Source organism: Nycticebus coucang, chromosome 18, assembly GCF_027406575.1.
Source record: "Nycticebus coucang isolate mNycCou1 chromosome 18, mNycCou1.pri, whole genome shotgun sequence".
Classification (NCBI taxonomy): domain Eukaryota; kingdom Metazoa; phylum Chordata; class Mammalia; order Primates; family Lorisidae; genus Nycticebus; species Nycticebus coucang.
This window is the reverse complement of record NC_069797.1, coordinates 1,209,879-1,227,616: the sequence shown is the minus strand read 5'-3', so window position 1 is coordinate 1,227,616 and position 17,738 is coordinate 1,209,879. Positions and strand designations below refer to the sequence as shown.

At 41.3% G+C, this 17,738-nt stretch overlaps 1 protein-coding gene and 1 long non-coding RNA gene across 2 annotated transcripts; both read left to right on the top strand.

Moving 5' to 3' along the window:
• Positions 1-2,097: 2,097 nt before the first annotated feature.
• On the top strand, positions 2,098-2,689 carry LOC128570205 (endoplasmin-like). Its single transcript, XM_053569152.1, has one exon. The coding sequence runs from the start codon at positions 2,098-2,100 to the stop codon at positions 2,422-2,424; it is 327 nt and encodes a 108-aa protein (XP_053425127.1). The 3' UTR covers positions 2,425-2,689.
• Positions 2,690-4,167: 1,478 nt separating this feature from the next.
• LOC128570793 (uncharacterized) lies at positions 4,168-9,222 on the top strand. The gene is made up of 3 exons (XR_008375637.1): positions 4,168-4,401; positions 7,691-7,903; positions 8,540-9,222. It is a non-coding gene; the product is annotated as an uncharacterized LOC128570793 (long non-coding RNA).
• The last annotated feature ends 8,516 nt before the right edge of the window (positions 9,223-17,738 follow it).

The window sequence follows — 17,738 nt, the reverse complement described above, 5'->3', positions numbered from 1 at the left end:
GAATTGTTGATACTCCAATGTCCTGTTTAATGAAAGTATTTGCAAAACACTTTACAAAACATTTACTCAGCAATCTTTATTAATTGCATCAGAAGACACTGAGAAAACAATGAGAAATAGTCTGCTCAAGGGCTATCATATAAATGAGAAACAGACCTAACATGCTTGTCCTCTGCTTCCTACAAAAATCAAGCCTGGGGATTCATGATAGAATCCCTGGTGAACAGCCATGTGGAGAGTTTTAGGTGCTGGGTAGAAAGTTTTGAAAAAATGCTCACCATTCAGGAAATGCAAATTAAAAACACACTGAGCTATCACTACATGTTTGTCAGAATGGATAAAATTTTTCTTTGAAAATAGTGACAATACCAAATCCTGGCAAAGATGAGGAGAAATGGGTTACATTGTTTGACAGCTTCATAAAAAACTAAACGTAACACCTTCATGGGACTCAGTGATTATACCCTTCGCTATTTATTATAGAGAAATGAAGACTTTTTTCACACAGAATCTCTACATAAATGTTTATAGAAGCTTTATTTGTAATAGCCCCAAACTGGAAACAACCCAATTGTCATTCACTGTGTGGTAAAGTAAACTGTAGTACACCAGTTCCATGGAATAAAATGAATGATCTGCTGATAAACACAGCAGCCTAGATGAATCTCCAGAGATTTGAACAGAGTAAGAAAAACCAATCCCCCAAAGTTGATTTTACATGTCTGAAAAGGCAAAATTATAAAAATGGAAACTAGATTTGAGGGAGTAGGAGCAGAAGGAAAGTGGGTATGTCTCTAAAATGATGACACGAGAGATCCTAGCAGTGAAAGAAATGTTCAGTATCTTGACTATCTCAATGTCAATGTCAAAGGTTGTGATACTACCCTGCAGTTTTGTAAGATGTTACCACTGGAGGAAACTGGGTAAAGTGTACATAAGACGTCTCTATTGTACCTTATAACTGCATGTGAATCTATACTCACCTAGAACCAAAAAGTTTAATTTTTAAAAAACTCAAAATGAATGAGGAGGATATAGATGTGTTTGTTATCTTGATTGTGATGATATATACATATGAAAATTCATCAAATTGTACACTTAAATACATGCATACTTTCATGTCAATGATACCTCAATAAAACAATGGGGGTAGGGAAGGAATATAGTATTTTTTTCTTCCCTTTCTGAATAATTCAATCTGATAGGTATAAGGTGAGCCAAGCAAAATTGGCAGCCTCACAAAAGGGGGCACTTGGGGAGTGTTGTAGTGTCTCAGAACAGAGTGTCAGAGCCCAAGTAGGGTGAAGAGGGGCTTGGCATAGAAGGCTTGTTTGATGTAAGGTGTTGGATACCCGGTGGGTTGAGGAGCGTGTCTACATAACACAGCTGCCAGGCACATTGATGTCTAAGCCGGAGTGAGCAGAGGAGGACATCCACACCTGAAAAGGACAGTGGTGGCAGTAAGAGATACCTATAGACAGGAGGATTAATTAAATATGTAAACATACATATTTCTGATAGTTGGAGAAATAAATTACTCACCTGAAATACTAAAAATGAACCTTGTAGTATAGCATGCAATTCGAGATAAGGGTGGGAACTCATGATTTTCAACATATATAGATACAAAACCTATAAATATGTATGCGTGTGTGTGTGTACACACATGTTCCTTAACTCTGTTCACTGAAAGGCCTTACAAGCCATTATACCTTAATAATAATGAGTACAAGTTGCACCTTGACCTTGACTTCTAAATACCATTCTCCATTAAAGGAATGAGGACTACTCAGAAAAATGCCTGAACAGATACAGGGACAAAGTATCCGATAAGCTGAAATATATTTTTGTGTTAGAAACTAAGAAACAATAGAAATATATCAAAAGAATACAAAAGTCTAATTAAAATAACTACCTAAATCTGTGATACTCTGGGCACCAAACTAAATGCTGGTAGCATTTATTGAACTGAATAAGAAACCAAGGGTCTATGTATAAATGCAAATGGTAAATAGAAAATTTGATGTGCAATGAAATATTTGTTTTTGTTTTTGAATGGTATAGTTAATAAGGGAAATGTCTTAATACTGACTTAGAATGGAAATGTGCACTACTAATGCAATAAAGGAAGATGAAGATGACAGAACAGTTTTGGATCTTGCTGTCGTTTTGTTTGAAACAGCGACACTTCGGTCAGGGTATCTTTTACTGGACACTAAAGCATATGGAGATAGGATAGAAAGAATGCTTCGCCTCAGCTTAAACATTGACCCTGACACAAAGGTGGAAGAAGAGCCCGAAGAAGAACCTGAAGAAACAACAGAAGACACAGAGCAAGACGAGGAAGAAGACATGGACGCAGGGACCGAGGAAGAAGAACAAGAAACAGCAAAGGAATCTACAGCTGAAAAAGATGAGTTGTAAATTATACTTTAACCATTTGGATCCTGTGTGAAGAGGGAATGTGAAATTTAAGTCATTTCTTTTGGGAGAGACTTGTTCTGGATGCTACCCCCAGTCCCTTCCTCCCCTGCACTGTAAAATGTTGGGATTGTGGGTCACAGGAAGAAGTGGGTTTTTTAGTTGAATTTTTTTTAACATTCTTCTTGAATGTAAATTTGTACTATTTAACTGACTATTCTTGGTGTAAAATCTTGTCATGTGTATAAAAATAAAAAAGACCCCAAATTAAAAAGAAAAAAAATGAATCTCAAAAACACAGCTCATAACCCGAAGGATCTTACATCTCCTTGGAGCGAGTGTACTGAACTGTGAGAACTCCAGGATTTCTTCACCCAGCATATTTTTCCATCTCATGCACATGGTAGCCAAGTAGCTGTGGAGAAAATGAAGAGAGGAGTGCAGACCAGCTCTCCTGTCTCTAGCTTGGTTGTGACAATGCTACTAATTGCTAATGGGACTATCAGAGGAAGAGCAGGTAGCTAGCTGAGAAAGACAATGTTCAAAACGGTAAGTTTGGAAGATTTTACATGCAGGATGTTCAGGAAACAGGTGGTTTCACTGGCTTGAAACTTAAGAGAATTAATTTGGTGCTGAAAAGCTAACTACATGAGTTGGTAACTGATCAAAGGAAACCGAAGAAAAAGAAAAGAAGTAGGTGAAAGACTGTCCAGAAATGAACTGAGAAAAGGCTTTAGGCTGCTTGTAATAGGACAGCTTATAAGCAAGGACAATTATGAGCAAATGAGATAAGCAAAATATTAACTTTTTAAAAATCATGACCTATTCAAAAGTCAACATACAGTAGGATGCTCTACCAAGTTAATAGAATGTTATCACAAAAAGGTTATTTATGAAAGTGTATAATAACATTGTCGATGGAAAAGAAGCCATAATCCATAAAATAATTTAAAGAGATTTATTCTGAGCAAAATTTGAGTACGATGACCTAGAGCCATACTCAAGAAGCCTGAAGCCACACCCAAGAAGCCTTGAGCAACTCTGGTGGAGTTACAGTTTGGTTTTATACATTTTAGGGAGACAGGAATTGCAGGTAAAGTTATAAATCAATACATGGAAGGCATACATTGGTTTGGTCCCAAAAGAAGGGACATCTCAAAGCCAGGGCGTACAGATTATAAATTGGTCTAAAGACTCTTTAGCTGACTTAAGTTGAACCATCTTAAATTGGGGGCTTCAGTAAACTTCTTTCTAAAAAGGGACACAACCCTGAAAAGGATTCCCTTCCACTTCTTAAGACAAACAGGGGTGCAGTTTCACAGGGGATTCGGACAAGTCCTAGGGTCCTCAACAAATGCGTGGATCCCCGCGCCCCTGAAGAGGGTACCACAGAGTTCCTGTGCTATTCTAGACCTAGGTCGTCCCTGCTGGAGGGTCCCTGTTCTGCTGACCTGATCTCCGAGGGCGTGACAAATGGGTCTGCCTACAGTGGTCGGCGCTGTGGCTCTGATGACTCTGGTCACCGCCCGCGCACAGCGCCTGTGGGGGGCGCACCCCGCGCGGTCCGAGGCGGCAGCGAGGCGGGGCCGCGCCCGGCGGGAGGCTGAGGGGCTGCGAGGCGCAGGCGCCGCCTACCGCCGGAAGTGACACACAAAAGCGGGGAGTGGGAGGTCCCTCGCGGCTTTCGCCAGCACCACGTCTATGAAGTCTGTCTCCACTCGTCTTCCGGAAGCCAAGGGGACAGAGCCGGACGCCGGAAATGAGTGAGACTTGCAGCTGCCACCACCGCCGTTATAAAGCCCAAAAGCCGCCGCGCCGCCGGTGCCGCCCGAATCGCCCGGCCTTTTTTCTCCTGCAGACTCGGCTCCGCCCGTCCAGGTGCAGGTTACCAAGTGCCGGGCGCCGAGCAGCGACGGGGACACAGGGCCCGAGAGTGCCAGGCAGAGTGTGAAGCCGATACTGCCACGCTGGGGAGGCGCTGTGAGTCCGCGACCGAGGGCGGGAGGGCGCATGAGGGAGAAGAAGGGGCATCTGCGGGGAGTCGGCGCAGGGGGAGCGAACAGCGAGGGAGGGACAGGAGCAAGGCGTTCCCCACTTAGCAGGTTTTTAATTTTTTTTTTACATATACATGTATTTATTAGGTTTCCATTTTTTGTGCCTTCACAAAATTAAAAAGGCTTCATTTTAATAACAATAACAATGTTTAAAATGAGGACTAAAAACAAAAACCTTCTAAAGAACGAAGGAACATAAATACATTCAGAAAAGGAATCAGACAATTGCTACATCGAAATATTAAGCAATAATAATAATAATAATGCAAAGAAAGCAACATTCACGTTGTCAAATAAGAATATGTCTATTATGGTATGTTTTGATTCTGAGATTCAGTATGGAGTCATCAGTTAACTTCTTATTTTTTTTTTCAGTCTCAAAAAATAGACAACTAATATTCATAAATAAAAGTAAAAGATAATTTTGAAAAACAGATCATGCCAAATCTTGTAGACAATAGAAAAAGAAGAAATACTTCAAAATCATTCTACTTGATCTGGGTACACCTGATATTAAAATTGGAGAAGTTTTTTTTTTTTCAGTTTTTTGGGGGGCCGGGTTTGAACCCACCACCTCCAGTATATGGGGCCAGGCCCTACTCCTTTGAGCCACAGGTGCCACCTGATACAAGTTTCATGATGAGAAGTTTTTATAGGTTGACTTCTCATTCCTTTGTGGATGAGGAGGATGGAGAAGTTGAGGGGAGTGAAATAGGGGAGAGACATAACTTGAGTAGATCAGGGAGAGACATAACTAAGATGACGGTCCTGTACCCTGCATAGACTGGGCTTTCTTTCCTTTTCAGTGTGTCCCAGTGCTGAGGAGACTGCCTAGCGCCAAGTCATCGCTGGAGGAATGAGTGGATTGTTTTTAGGAGGTGTTGGAACTGGCCATAAGTCACAGATGATGAATTAAGCGGCATGAAAGCCCTTAATTGTGTCATTTTCCCAAAGGGAATCAGCCTCTTTTTAAAAGGCAGGTCTAGAAAAGGTAGAAAGTTGGATTTTTGCAGGCAAGAAAGATGAAAGGAGACTAAGGTAGGCTGTTCCGAGTGGAGCTATACAGGTTTGTGATTAGTGGAATTTTCTTTGGGGGGGGGGAAATAAAGGCAAAAAGTTATTGAATAGACAGGGAGAAAGTTTAAAGTGGCTTGTCCTTCCTGAATAGGAGGAAGAATTGGCGTTCTGAGGGTGTAAATGAGAAAGATAAAGGGTTAAATGTCAGACTGTATTTTTCAGATGGCAGGGTATTTCTGGTGATAAGTTCTGGAGTGTGACAGTAACTGAACTGAAATGAAGGTACAGGGATCTAAAGTGAGAAGGGGTAAGCAGTGGGAGGCCAGGCTGGTGGCTGCTCTGTCCCTGGATGTTGGAGCCTCCAGCTGATTTCTCCCACCTCAAGCTCCCTTCCCAGGGCCCACTCCCACCTCCTTCTCCTCAAGCTTAGAGACTGTAGCTATGAGCTTGCCAGACACACTGTCTTAGAGTGAACGGAGCCCAGAGTAAGAGCCAAGAAATGAATAGAAAAATAAAACTGATGGCATCACTTAAGCCGCATTGTGAACCCTACTGCCTGAGGACAGTCTTGCTCCCTGACCTTTTCAGGCACCTGAGTCAACAAATCGCATTAATGTACACAGCTATGACTTAATATTAATAATAAGAAAACCCAAGAGATTATTATTATTGTTGAAAATCTGTTGTATTTGCTTCCAGTTACATCCAAATCCCACCTTGCAATAGAAAAGGACTCTCCCTTCTTGGTTTCCTCTTGCAAGTAGTGGGCTCAAAGCACCTATTTTAAAGGGTAGGTAGGACTAATATTGGTCATTACTGACCTTTTTCCTGTTGAATTTGGTAATAACTGCCAAACAGATATGCCAAGGTTGTGCAATGCTGTGTTTTGCTGCAGATCCCAAGATAACGGGTCTTGATAGTCATCTCAGCAAACATCATTTTGTTCCTTAAGAAATCCTGTTGTCTCCTGAGGACTTCCACACAGACCCATCCTCCTTACATCCTTATTCTCAAGTCCTTGACTCCAATGACTGCTACCGTTAGCAACTCTCCCTGCATCAGCCTCTAGCTCCTCCCTCCCAGGAGCACCTGCTAAATCCCCCTCCCACATGAGGGTCTGTATAGGACTGTACAACAAGTGCCTCAAAGCTTCCATTTTGGGTCAGGGAACATAAAAGCCATTAATAACCCCTGATCCCAAGAGCTCAGAACTTCCTTGAAGACTAAACTGGCAAGTTAACTTTTATTCCTTTTGGAGTCCCCATTGGCAGGAAGCAGAAGCAGCAATCAATAGCTTGGGAGATTATCCTACCACAAATGAAAATTACATAAAGAGCAAGAATCTCCATAGAAGAAAATTGACCTCCCTTGTAATTGTCAGCACAACCTCCTCTCTTAGAGTGATGCCTTGGTAACCTTGTATAATAATTAAGTGGGATTACTGTTGGTGCCACCCTATTTTGGGTGGGTCACACCTGGATGCGCTGTGAGTGCAAATTCTGTCTCACTGCCTTATCCAGTGTTTCTCTGAGTGGAAGGAAGCAAGTATCTGGGCACCAGGTATGTCGTGTTCTGTGACCTCAGGCCAACTCCGCCTCTTTAAGGCATCACATTTCCCTTCGTTAGAAGTCTTCAGGCAATGGCTATATGGAAAACATGGCAGAGGGAGAGTTAAATGCTCTGAGTTCCCTAGTCTTGCTTTTTCTACCAACTGGGTGTCTAAATCTATGATGTTCAAGCTATGAGAATCAAATTTGAAAGGCTGTGTATGCCTTTAATTATATTAATTAAATATATTAATAAAACTAGAAATTAAATCTTGTAGCCTGTAAATATGCTTTAAATATATTAATAAACATGTTTATAAAACTAGAAATTAAATCTTGTAGCCTATTGAATATGCTTCCTCTATAAGCCTGGCTGTCCTCCTAGGAGTGAAAGGTTGCTTCTTTTGTCCTAAGGTCTGGGAGCTATGTCAGAGTGGAGACTATAGTGGAGGCAAGATAGTGCAACTAGCTTCTCCTCCTCTCTAAGTTTGGAATGAACATTGGCAATATTATGTCAGGGGATTCTCAGAGATCCTTTCACTTTACCATGCATGGTGAACCCACACTATCTTTACCTTCACACCAGCTGTCTCCTTTTCTTTGGATACTTCAATCTCCAACTTCTGATATATATGTATTTTTTTGAAACAGGGTCTCAAGCTGTCGCCAGCTCACAGCAACCTCAAACTCTTGGACTTAAGCAATCCTCTTGCCTCAGCCTCCCAGGTAGCTGGGACTACAGGTGCTTGCCACAGCACCTGGCTATTTCTTGGTTGTAGTCATTGTTGTTTGACAAGCCCAGGCTGGATTCGAACCTGCCAGCTCCTGTGTATGTGGCTGGTACCCTAGCCACTTGAGCTACAGGTACGAAGCTGATATTTATTTAATTATTTATTTATGACAGAATCTCACTTTGTCACCTTCGGTAGAGTGCTATGGCATCATAGCTCACAGCAACCTCAAAGTCTAGGGCTCAAGTCTCTTGCCTCAACCTCCTGAGTAGCTGGGACTACAGGTGCCTGGTACAATACACAGCTATTTTTAGAGATTGGGTCTCACTCTGGCTCAGGCTGGTCTTGAACCCATGAGCTCAGGCAATCCACCTGCCTTGGCCTCCCAAGGGCTAGGATTGAAGATGTGACCCATCGCACCCAGCCACTCTGATATTTGTCTTACTAGTCATCACTCCACTGAGCCATTAAACAGGTTTGACCTTAACAATGGATATGGATGATGAGGAGGATCCATTTGTCACCTTTGGCCACTTTGCCTTTGATGAACTGAGTGGGGTGTCCCAAGAAGAGACCCTTGTGTTAGGATGGCTTGTAAGAAACCTCCAATGACACTGCCTCTTGGTATTTACACACTTGTGTATCACCCTCCCCTTAAATGTAGGTGGGACTTAGTGATTTGCTTCCAACCAGGAGACTAAGGAAAAGACGACAGGATATATTTCCATTTTGAGTTTACAAAAGATAGTAACTTCTATCTTGCTTACAGACTCTCTCCTTTCCTGGCTTTGATGAAGAAAGCTGCCACACTAGGAAGGCGCACATGATGAGGAACTGAGGGACATCTCTAGACAATTCCAGCCAACATCCAGCAAGGAACTGATGGCTTCAGTTCAACAAGCATTGAAGAACTGATGGCATCAACAGCTACGTAAGTGAGCATAGAAGTGTATCTTTCCCACTTGAGACTTCAGAAGAGACCTCAGCCCCAGCTGACAACCTGCTTGCAGTCTTGTGAAAGACCCTGATGCAGAAAACCCAGCTAGGCCTCACCTGGATTCCTGACCCACAAAAACTGTGAGATAATAAATAGACATTTTTTAAGCCACTAAATTTTGAGGTATCCATTACGATAGATGACTAATATACCCCTAAATCACTGTAATCTTAGTGTAAGATGTAGCATGGCTAGGGACAAAAATCACCTCTCCCAAGGAAGATGATAGTGTGTCTTATGATATCCCTGCAGATACTATCTTTGTGATCAGAGACCATCCCTTGTACTCTTATACTGAAACAGTCTCACTGTTGTCTCCACAGCCCTTACTAGTAGCTGCCAGGAGGTAAGGGCTAAGTACAGGAATGGCAGGTGTAAGATGACCAGGATGGGGTCATGAGTAGGGATGATGGAGTCATTATTTTCCCTCTTCATTTTTTTTTCTTACCCACTTCCTTTCCCGTTACATTTTTCTTACTGTCTTCTTTTTTTCCCCAAATCCTTGGTAGCTGCTACCTGATGACCAATTGCTTGCTGCAAGTGATTGCCAGGTGGTCTATTGCTCTTACAATGATAGCATCAAGCCAAGCATCTTAAAGAAATTCCCCAGGGACAGGGTCTTTCCTTTTCTTCTAAATGCCCTCACAATCAACACGGCCTTATAGTCAAGCTCAAATTGTGCTTTCCAGACACAGTACCTCACTATGCATAATAGATTTTGCAATAAGACCCACCCATTTCCTAGACCTTGCCCCTATCTACAGGAGAAAAACCCATCCATACATGTTCCACTCAATAAAGTTCAACTGCCAGAAACTGTGGAATATGTAACTTTTTAAAAAATAAAAGGAAACTACTGTTTTCAGGAAAGTATTTTTATCCCTGGATCCTTTCAGAGCTACCTAGTCTGTCCTGTATACGGCTTCAAAAAGGATAGAGAAAAGGGAAAGGGGAACTTCCATTTTCATTAGGGGAAGGTGGGGAAAATGGCACATTCTCCATACTTCTTGAGGGAAAGAAGGCTGGCCCTTAGGAGCAGTAACAGTTATTCCTCACCACGAGATCCAAGAGGAAGGTTTCTCCCTCCCACTGATCTCAGGGCCTAAACACCCCCATGCTTCCAATTCTAAAACTTCTGGAGGCAGAAAGGGGAATTTCTGGCTTTACTGTGCTGGAGTAATTTACCCCACCCTATAGCTGTAAATAGTTTAGAGTGGTTAGGGAGCAGGTGAAAAGATGGCTTGAGCCAAGGTCTGTACATTAAGGATTTTCTCACTTTGAAAAGGCTTGAAAGTTTTAGCATAAACTTTTTGTACCTTTTATGGTATTTTAATTGCAAGACGTATAAGAAGGCTCTTATAGAGGATTCTAGGTTAAGACTGAGAAGGGTCATTATCAGCTTCCTGCATGGAACTCATCATCATTTAGAAGCTTAATGAGGCAAAGAATAGTAAGAGCATGCCCTTGGCAAGCACTTGAAAACTTTTTTTCTCTCCCAATCTCCTTTAGGCTATTCGGCCTCTTGGGGCTCTCAGATATAGACCCTTCCACCCATACAGTGTTCCACACTGCTGCTCTCTCTTTCTTCTCTCTACCAATCCCTCTTTCCCCTTCCCGATATTTAAAAACTCTCCTTCTGTTTTACAGAGCAATTGTGATAAACTTCAACCCTCATGACCAAACACATCCTGATTTCAGGAGCAGAATTCTTTTTAGCATCATGTGACCTCTAATGAGCACAACTGAAGTTCCATTTAGCAATGCCTTTGGATTTGAATCACACTTATGGTTACTTCCTCCATGCAAGGTTTAACAATTTTTTCCCCCATCTATTTTCTAAATTTACACCACAATTTCTATTGGCTCCACTATACTTTTTGGTTGCAGCCATCATTGTTGTTTGGTGGGCCCAGGCTGGTTTTGAACCCGCCAGCTCAGGTGTATTTGTCTGGCGCCTTAGCTGCTCGAGCCACAGGTTCCGAGCCGGCTCCACTATACTTTTTAAAACAATGTCACTTTTCTAGATGATGTATGTGTATTTGTTTTCTTCCCCCAGGTTACCCTGTCTTTGAATAGTTGTAACACTTAAATTTTCCTTCTTTAGATCATAAACTGCTAGCAGGGTGCTGTAGCTCAGTACAGTGACCGCCCTGCAAATGGGAGGCTGTGAGTTTGAACCTCACCTGGGCCTGATTAAGAAAAAAAAAGAAAGAAAGATAGATTATAAACTGCTGAGATGAAGCCCTGTGTCATTTCCTCACCTCCCACTGAGTCCGATGAATCTATTTTGGCCACAGACACCTGATCCTGTTCTTCCCCTGCACATGGTGAGGGTTTAGTGGTGATGCCAGCTCCTTTCTCAGCCTGACTTCTGCATCCACACCTTCCCTATTATTTCTACCTAAAAAAGAGGGAGACTTCACATCTGCCTCCTTGCATCTACCCTCCCTAGACTCTAAGAGGTCTCTATGTTCAGAAAAATCTCTCCATATAGCCTTGCATCTCTGATACTGTTGTTTTTTCTTGTGGTGTATGTTTGTTTGTAACAAGCCTGGTCCTGACAACTTCTAAGGTTACTAGGACTCACAACTGTGAAAACATCCTTTAAAGTAAGATAAGCTCCACCAACATATTTCCAAGTAAGAAGAGGTTATAAAAATGGCTCACTGAACACACAGTAGAACCTCCGGAGTTGACCACCTCTTTTCATTGCCCACCTGCTTCAATTGACCTAATTTGCACAGACGAGACATGCACCCCACGTGTAGGTATCAGTACAGTAAGCCTAGTTCTTATGTTGACCTCCTCTGTATGTTGACCCATTTGTTACAGTCCGTTGGGTGGTCAACTTACAGAGGTTCTACTGTGTTCTTTAAAAATGGCCATGCTCGGGGAAAAAAAAGTAAGTTTTAGAAACTGCTCCAGATTAAAGGAAACTAAAGACAAATAACAACCAAATGCAATATCTAATTCCAAACTGGATCCTGTAATGGATATGAACAAAGGATATTTGTGGATAAATTGACAACAATGGAATATGTCTAAGAGATTAGTTAAAAGTTCCATACCAGTGCTAAATGGCACTGCTAATTTACGTTGATAAGTTTACAGGGGATGATTGAGAATGTAAGAGGATTTTTTTATTAAGAAATACACCATGAAATATTCAAGGAGAAATTGCATGATGTATGAGAAATTATTTACAAATATTCAGGAACATATGTGTATTTCCGTGTGTGTGTGTGGAGAGAGAGAGAGTAAAAAAGAGAGAGGGAAACGATAGGGAAGGAGGGAGGGAGAGAAACAGATCACAAATGAGTCGAAACTTTAATGATAGTTAAATCTATAAAGAGTATACTGTTGTTGCCATCCATACAACTTTTCTATGAGTTCAATTACTTTCCAATTAATACATTTTAAAAACAGACCATTGACTATATTGTCTTGAGACTTTTAGTTTTGATTCCCACAGTTGCCACGCCACACCCAGACCCCAGTTGTGTGTGATGATGGCAATGTTTTTTTTTTTTTTTTTTAGGGACAGAGTTTCACTTTGTCACTGTCAGTAGAGTGCTGTGGCATCACAGCTCACAGCAAACTGCAGCTCTTGGGCTTAGGTGATTCTCTTGCCTCAGCCTCCCAAGTAGCTGGCACTACAGGTGTCCACCACACAGCGGCTATTTTCGTTGTTCTTACCATTTGGCTGGGGTCAGGTTCGAAACTGCCACTCTCGGTATATGGGGCTGGTGCCCTACTCACTGAGCCACAGGCACCACCCTGATGATGCCAATTTTAACACAGTGGTCTCAGGTTCTGTCCCTGTCAAGAACCTAGGATTCTCTTTCCACATTTGAAGCATGCTGACATTTCAACAGAGTTTTACAAAATATTGGAGAAGAATACTCCCAAATTGTTTTTTTTTTAATACATAATATAAAACAAAAATGGACCGAAGTTTTAAAGAACCATATTTATAGCAAGTAACCTCTAGTTCTTATTTAGTGCCAGCATGTCATTTGTCTTCTGGAGTTTTGTGGTTTGAAAAAAACCCTGGTTTGCAGAGGTTTTTCTGCTAAGTCAGTTATCTGGATTTTCATCTTCCAAAAATGTGTTTACCTCTTCTACTGTATCCTCTCCTGTTCTTGTCTTTCTTAAGCACTTACTATATATATACATTTTTTTTAAGAGACAGAGTCTCACCTTGTCGCCCTCACAAGGTGAGCTGTGGAGTCACAGCTCGCGGCAAACTCCAGCTCTTGGGCTTAGGCAATTCTCTTGCCTCAGCCTCCCGAGTAGCTGGGGCCACAGGCACCCACCACAACACCCAGCTATTTTTTTTTTTTTTTGCAGTTTGGCCAGAGCTGGGTTTGAAACGACCATCCTCCTCAGTGTATGGGGCCAGCACCCTACCCACTGAGCTACAGGTGCCACCCAGCACTTACTATTTTTAAATTTTTTACTTTTTAAACAGTTTTATTCATAGTTCACATACCATACACTTTGTATATAACTAAGTGATTTTCAGCATGTCACAGGGTTATACATCCAGCACCAAAGTCAATTTTATAACATTTCATGACTTCAAAAGGAAACGCCATACTCATTAGCTATCACCCCTTCCAGCCCTCATTCCCCACACCCCTTAGCAACCATTAATCTACTTTTTGTCATTATATAGATTTCCTTATTCTGAATATTTCATAAGAATGGAATCATATATGGTCTGGCTTCTTTCACGTATCATAATGTTTTCAGGGTTCATTCATTCATGTCGTAGCATTGTATTTAGTACTTTTTATGACTGAGCAATATTCCATTGCAAGGATGTATCACATTTTTTTTATTTATCCATTCATAAGTTGGTGGACATTTGGGTTGTTTCTGCCTTTTGACTGATTTTTTGTTTAAATTTTGCTTTCAACTGGCTTTCACTCATCTTAGTTTGAAGTTTTCTTTTTCTTTTTTTTTTCTTTTCTTATTTTAGCGATTCTCTTGCCCTTAGCGTCCCAAGTAGTTGGGACTACAGACACCCACCACAACGCTTGCCTGTTTTTGGTAGAGATGGGGGTCTCACTCTGGCTCACTCCTGGTTAGACTTGTCTCGAACTTCTGAGCTCTGGCAATCCACCCACCACGGCCTCCCATAGGGCTAGGATTACAGAATGAACCACCATGCCTGGCCCCACTTTTTATTTTTATTTTTATTTTTATTTATTTTATTTATTTTTTTTTTTATTAAATCATAACTGTATACAATGATATGATTATGGGGCATCATACATTCACTTCATAAACCATTTGACACATTTTTATCACAGTGGTTAACATAGCCTTTCACTTTTTGACTGTTATGAATAATGCCGCTGTAAAAACAGGTGTGCAAGTTTCTGTGTGGACAAATGTCTTCATTTCTCTTGGGTGTATACCTAGGAGAGGAATTGCTGGGTTTTCGGTTAATCTTGCTTAACATTTGAGAAACTGCCAGACTGTTTTCCAAAACAGCCACACCATTTTACATTCCCCCAACAGTGTATGAGGCTTCCAATTTCTTCACATTCTCAGAAACACTTATTTGAGTTTTTGATTCTACTCATCCTAGTGGGTGTTAAATGGCATTTCATAGTGGTTTTGATTTGTATTTTCCTACAATTAATTATTTAATTGTATTTGGAAAAGAGAGGAGATAAACAAGTATATATGATCTACTCTATTTAATTGGAAACAAGTAACTTTTAAAATGCGTGACAGAAAAAAATGTTTTCTTCTAAATATTTGAAAACATTCATATAGCAATCGTAAGTTTTTATCAACTCGTAATGTTTTATACTTCAGTATTTTTTCATGTTATACTTACTGTGTGATTTAGGGAATGCATTATTATGCACTGAATCTGTTCTATAAGATTATGGCTTGTATGAAATGGGTGAAGGAGTTCAAATTGTTCCTCAGGGTTGACTACAAGGCGGAGCAGAACTGATTGCCAAAGCCAGCACAGCTCAGTGTGGTTCATTCACTGTGTTGTAGATAAGTGTGATCTTCATGTGTTAAACATCAAGGGAATATGAGAGTACTGACATAGGGCACATGGCACGTCTTCTAAGAGATAGATAGCAAGATGTATAGATGGACTTTTACACTTTAATCATAATGTAAAGATGGGGGTCCGTCATGCATGGTAATTGTGAAAGTTGGGTGGTGAATACATGGGTAATTATACGGTTATATCTGAAAATTTTTCATAATAAACACTTAAAAAATAAAAAGATGTGAAGTGCCTCATGAGCAGAGATGAGGGGGCCGTAAGGACAGCTGGCAAGTGTGGATCAGTGCATCAAGACTAGGTTTGATGGCCTGGTGTGGTGGTGCACACCTGTAGTCCCAGCTACTCAGGAGACTGAGGCAGGAGGATTATTTGAACCCAGGAGTTTGAGGCTGCAGTGAGCTATGATGATGCCATTGCACTCTATCCCAGGTGACAGAGTGAGACCCTGTCCCAAGAAAATTAAAAAAAAAAAAGACTAGGTGTTAGCTATCACTCATAAAGCCATTTTCAGGAAGTGTTATTTCTTTGAGGATAGAAACCCAAGAAGGAAAATTTGTTCTGTATAACAGGAAGAAAGAAGAAATGGAGAGATGGATACCATTTTTTGAAGATTTCTTTTGATGAAAAATTCCCATCTAACACCTTATAGTTCCTCTATGAATGACGAGTCCAGTACGTCTACTAAGCAAGTGGAGGTGGCCTAAGTCTGAGCAAAGTGGAGAAGGTTTGAAATAGATTTGAGTAGCATGGGAGATTAGACTAATCCTCAATTTGTTTAGTAAGCACCTGCTAATTATTTGGAGGATGAACGAATGATTTCCACATAGTTCTGGGATTGACGACGAATGTTATCACATTGACAGCAGACTTGTGAGGTTTAATCCAATAGTGATCAGTTACGTATTGGGATTCATTTCTGAAAAAGGCAGAGGGATGAGATTTTGCCAAATAGGAAGGATGAAAGGGGACTGAATGAGGCCTACATGAAGTGGAACTTTTTAAATATTGGTTGCCTTGTAGACCCTAAAGTCTGCCTTGATGAGGGAGGGAATGGAGGCAAGAATGTGGTGAATAGATGAGCATAGAAAAATGAATGACCTGGAGTTAAAGAAAATGCTGTTGATAGTACATATTGGAAGACTAGGGGGATGCAGTCAAAGAGTGGAATGTCAAGCTGCATTATTACAGATGTCAGGGGGGGTTCCTGATGTTAAGTTCTGGGTGTGGCAGTGAATGAACTGGAATGGAGGTAAAGGACCCTAAGATGGGAAGATAAAGTATTGAGAGGCAAGGTTAGTGGCTGGTCTGTCCACATGGATGTCCAGGTCCTCTCCTGAACCTCCACCTCTACTGGACCCCACCCCCCCTTTTGTCCTTCCCAGGACCTCCCCAAACCCTGCATTCTTTTAGCAACCTTAATCTTCAGATGCTGCCGAGTCAATGGCATAACTCTGGACAAGAAAACACAAGTATAGTAGAGTAAGGGGGCTTAGTGTACATCTGTTTTTTGTTTTTGTTTTCACATCCTGCATTCAGAGATTTTTCCAGAAAAACTACCTGAAGTGCCTGCTAGGAAACTCACTCTATTTTTGAGTCCCAGTCTGTATAAGTGGAGTTGTTTCTACTCCAGGACCCTTTTTCAAGGGTAGATTTTTGCAAATTCTTCTCCAAAAAGAGCATTTGTAAAGGCCCTTGGTGAGTCCCCAATATCTGTCACCCTGATGCATAGCCCAGGACTCACTTCCGGGCCATGAGCTGCATGTATTTTAGGAGTTATCTATCTCCACCTCGCCCATGAGAATCAAAGGCAGTACCTCCATTCTGATGGGTGGACTGTACACACAAAGGGCAGGGTGAAAGGAAGGGACTGAGGCATAAACATCTCTTTTCCACCAGCAAGGGCATTCTTTCCCTTCTTCATTTTTTTTTCTTCCTTTCTCACTCACTCTAGGCATCTCTTCCTTACTCTCAACTTTATTTTGCTCTGGGAGGTGAGGAGCTGCCAGGGTGACATTCCTGCCACTGACATTTGTGTGAGCCTTATGCTGTGCAAATGCCATCAATTTAGGCAGCCTATAGAAATACCTGGGGAAGGAAGCACTTCCCCAAGGTGACTTTCCAGTAATAAAACCACAACATTGAGGTCAGAGTATGGTTCCTCAACGTATGAACTTGCCCCACATGACAAATTTTTAGGCAGCATCTACCGCACTCCTAAGACCTTCCCCCAACCAGCCCAGCATCCACCATAGCAATAATCCCTGAACACTCCCACCACCTTTTTTTTTTATTATTAAATCATAGCTGCGTACATCAATGTGGTCATGGGGCACCGTACACTGGTTTTATAGAACGTTTGACACATTTTCATCACATTGGTCAACATAGCCTTCCTGGCATTTTCTTAGTTATTGTGTTAAGACATTTACATTCTACATTTACTAAGTTTCACATATACCCTTGTAAGATGCACCGCAGGTGTAATCCCACCAATCCCCCTCCCTCCGCCCACCTCCCCACTCCCTCCCCTCTCTTTCCCCCTTCCCCCATTCTTAACTTATAACTGGGTTATAGCTTTCATGTGAAAGCCATAAATTAGTTTCATAGTAGGGCCGAGTACATTGGATACTTTTTCTTCCATTCTTGAGATACTTTACTAAGAAGAATATGTTCCAGCTCCATCCATGTAAACATGAAAGAGGTAAAGTCTCCATCTTTCTTTAAGGCTGCATAATATTCCATGGTGTACATATACCACAATTTATTAATACATTCGTGGATCGATGGGCACTTGGGCTTTTTCCATGACTTAGCAATTATGAATTGGGCTGCAATAAACATTCTGGTACAAATATCTTTGTTACAATGTGATTTTTGGTCTTCTGGGTATATACCTAGTAAAGGAATTATAGGATTGAATGGCAGATC

Excerpts from the sequence above, each read along its gene's own strand:
- LOC128570205 (XM_053569152.1), top strand. The coding sequence starts at position 2,098 with ATGGAAATGTGCACTACTAATGCAATAAAGGAAGATGAAGATGACAGA.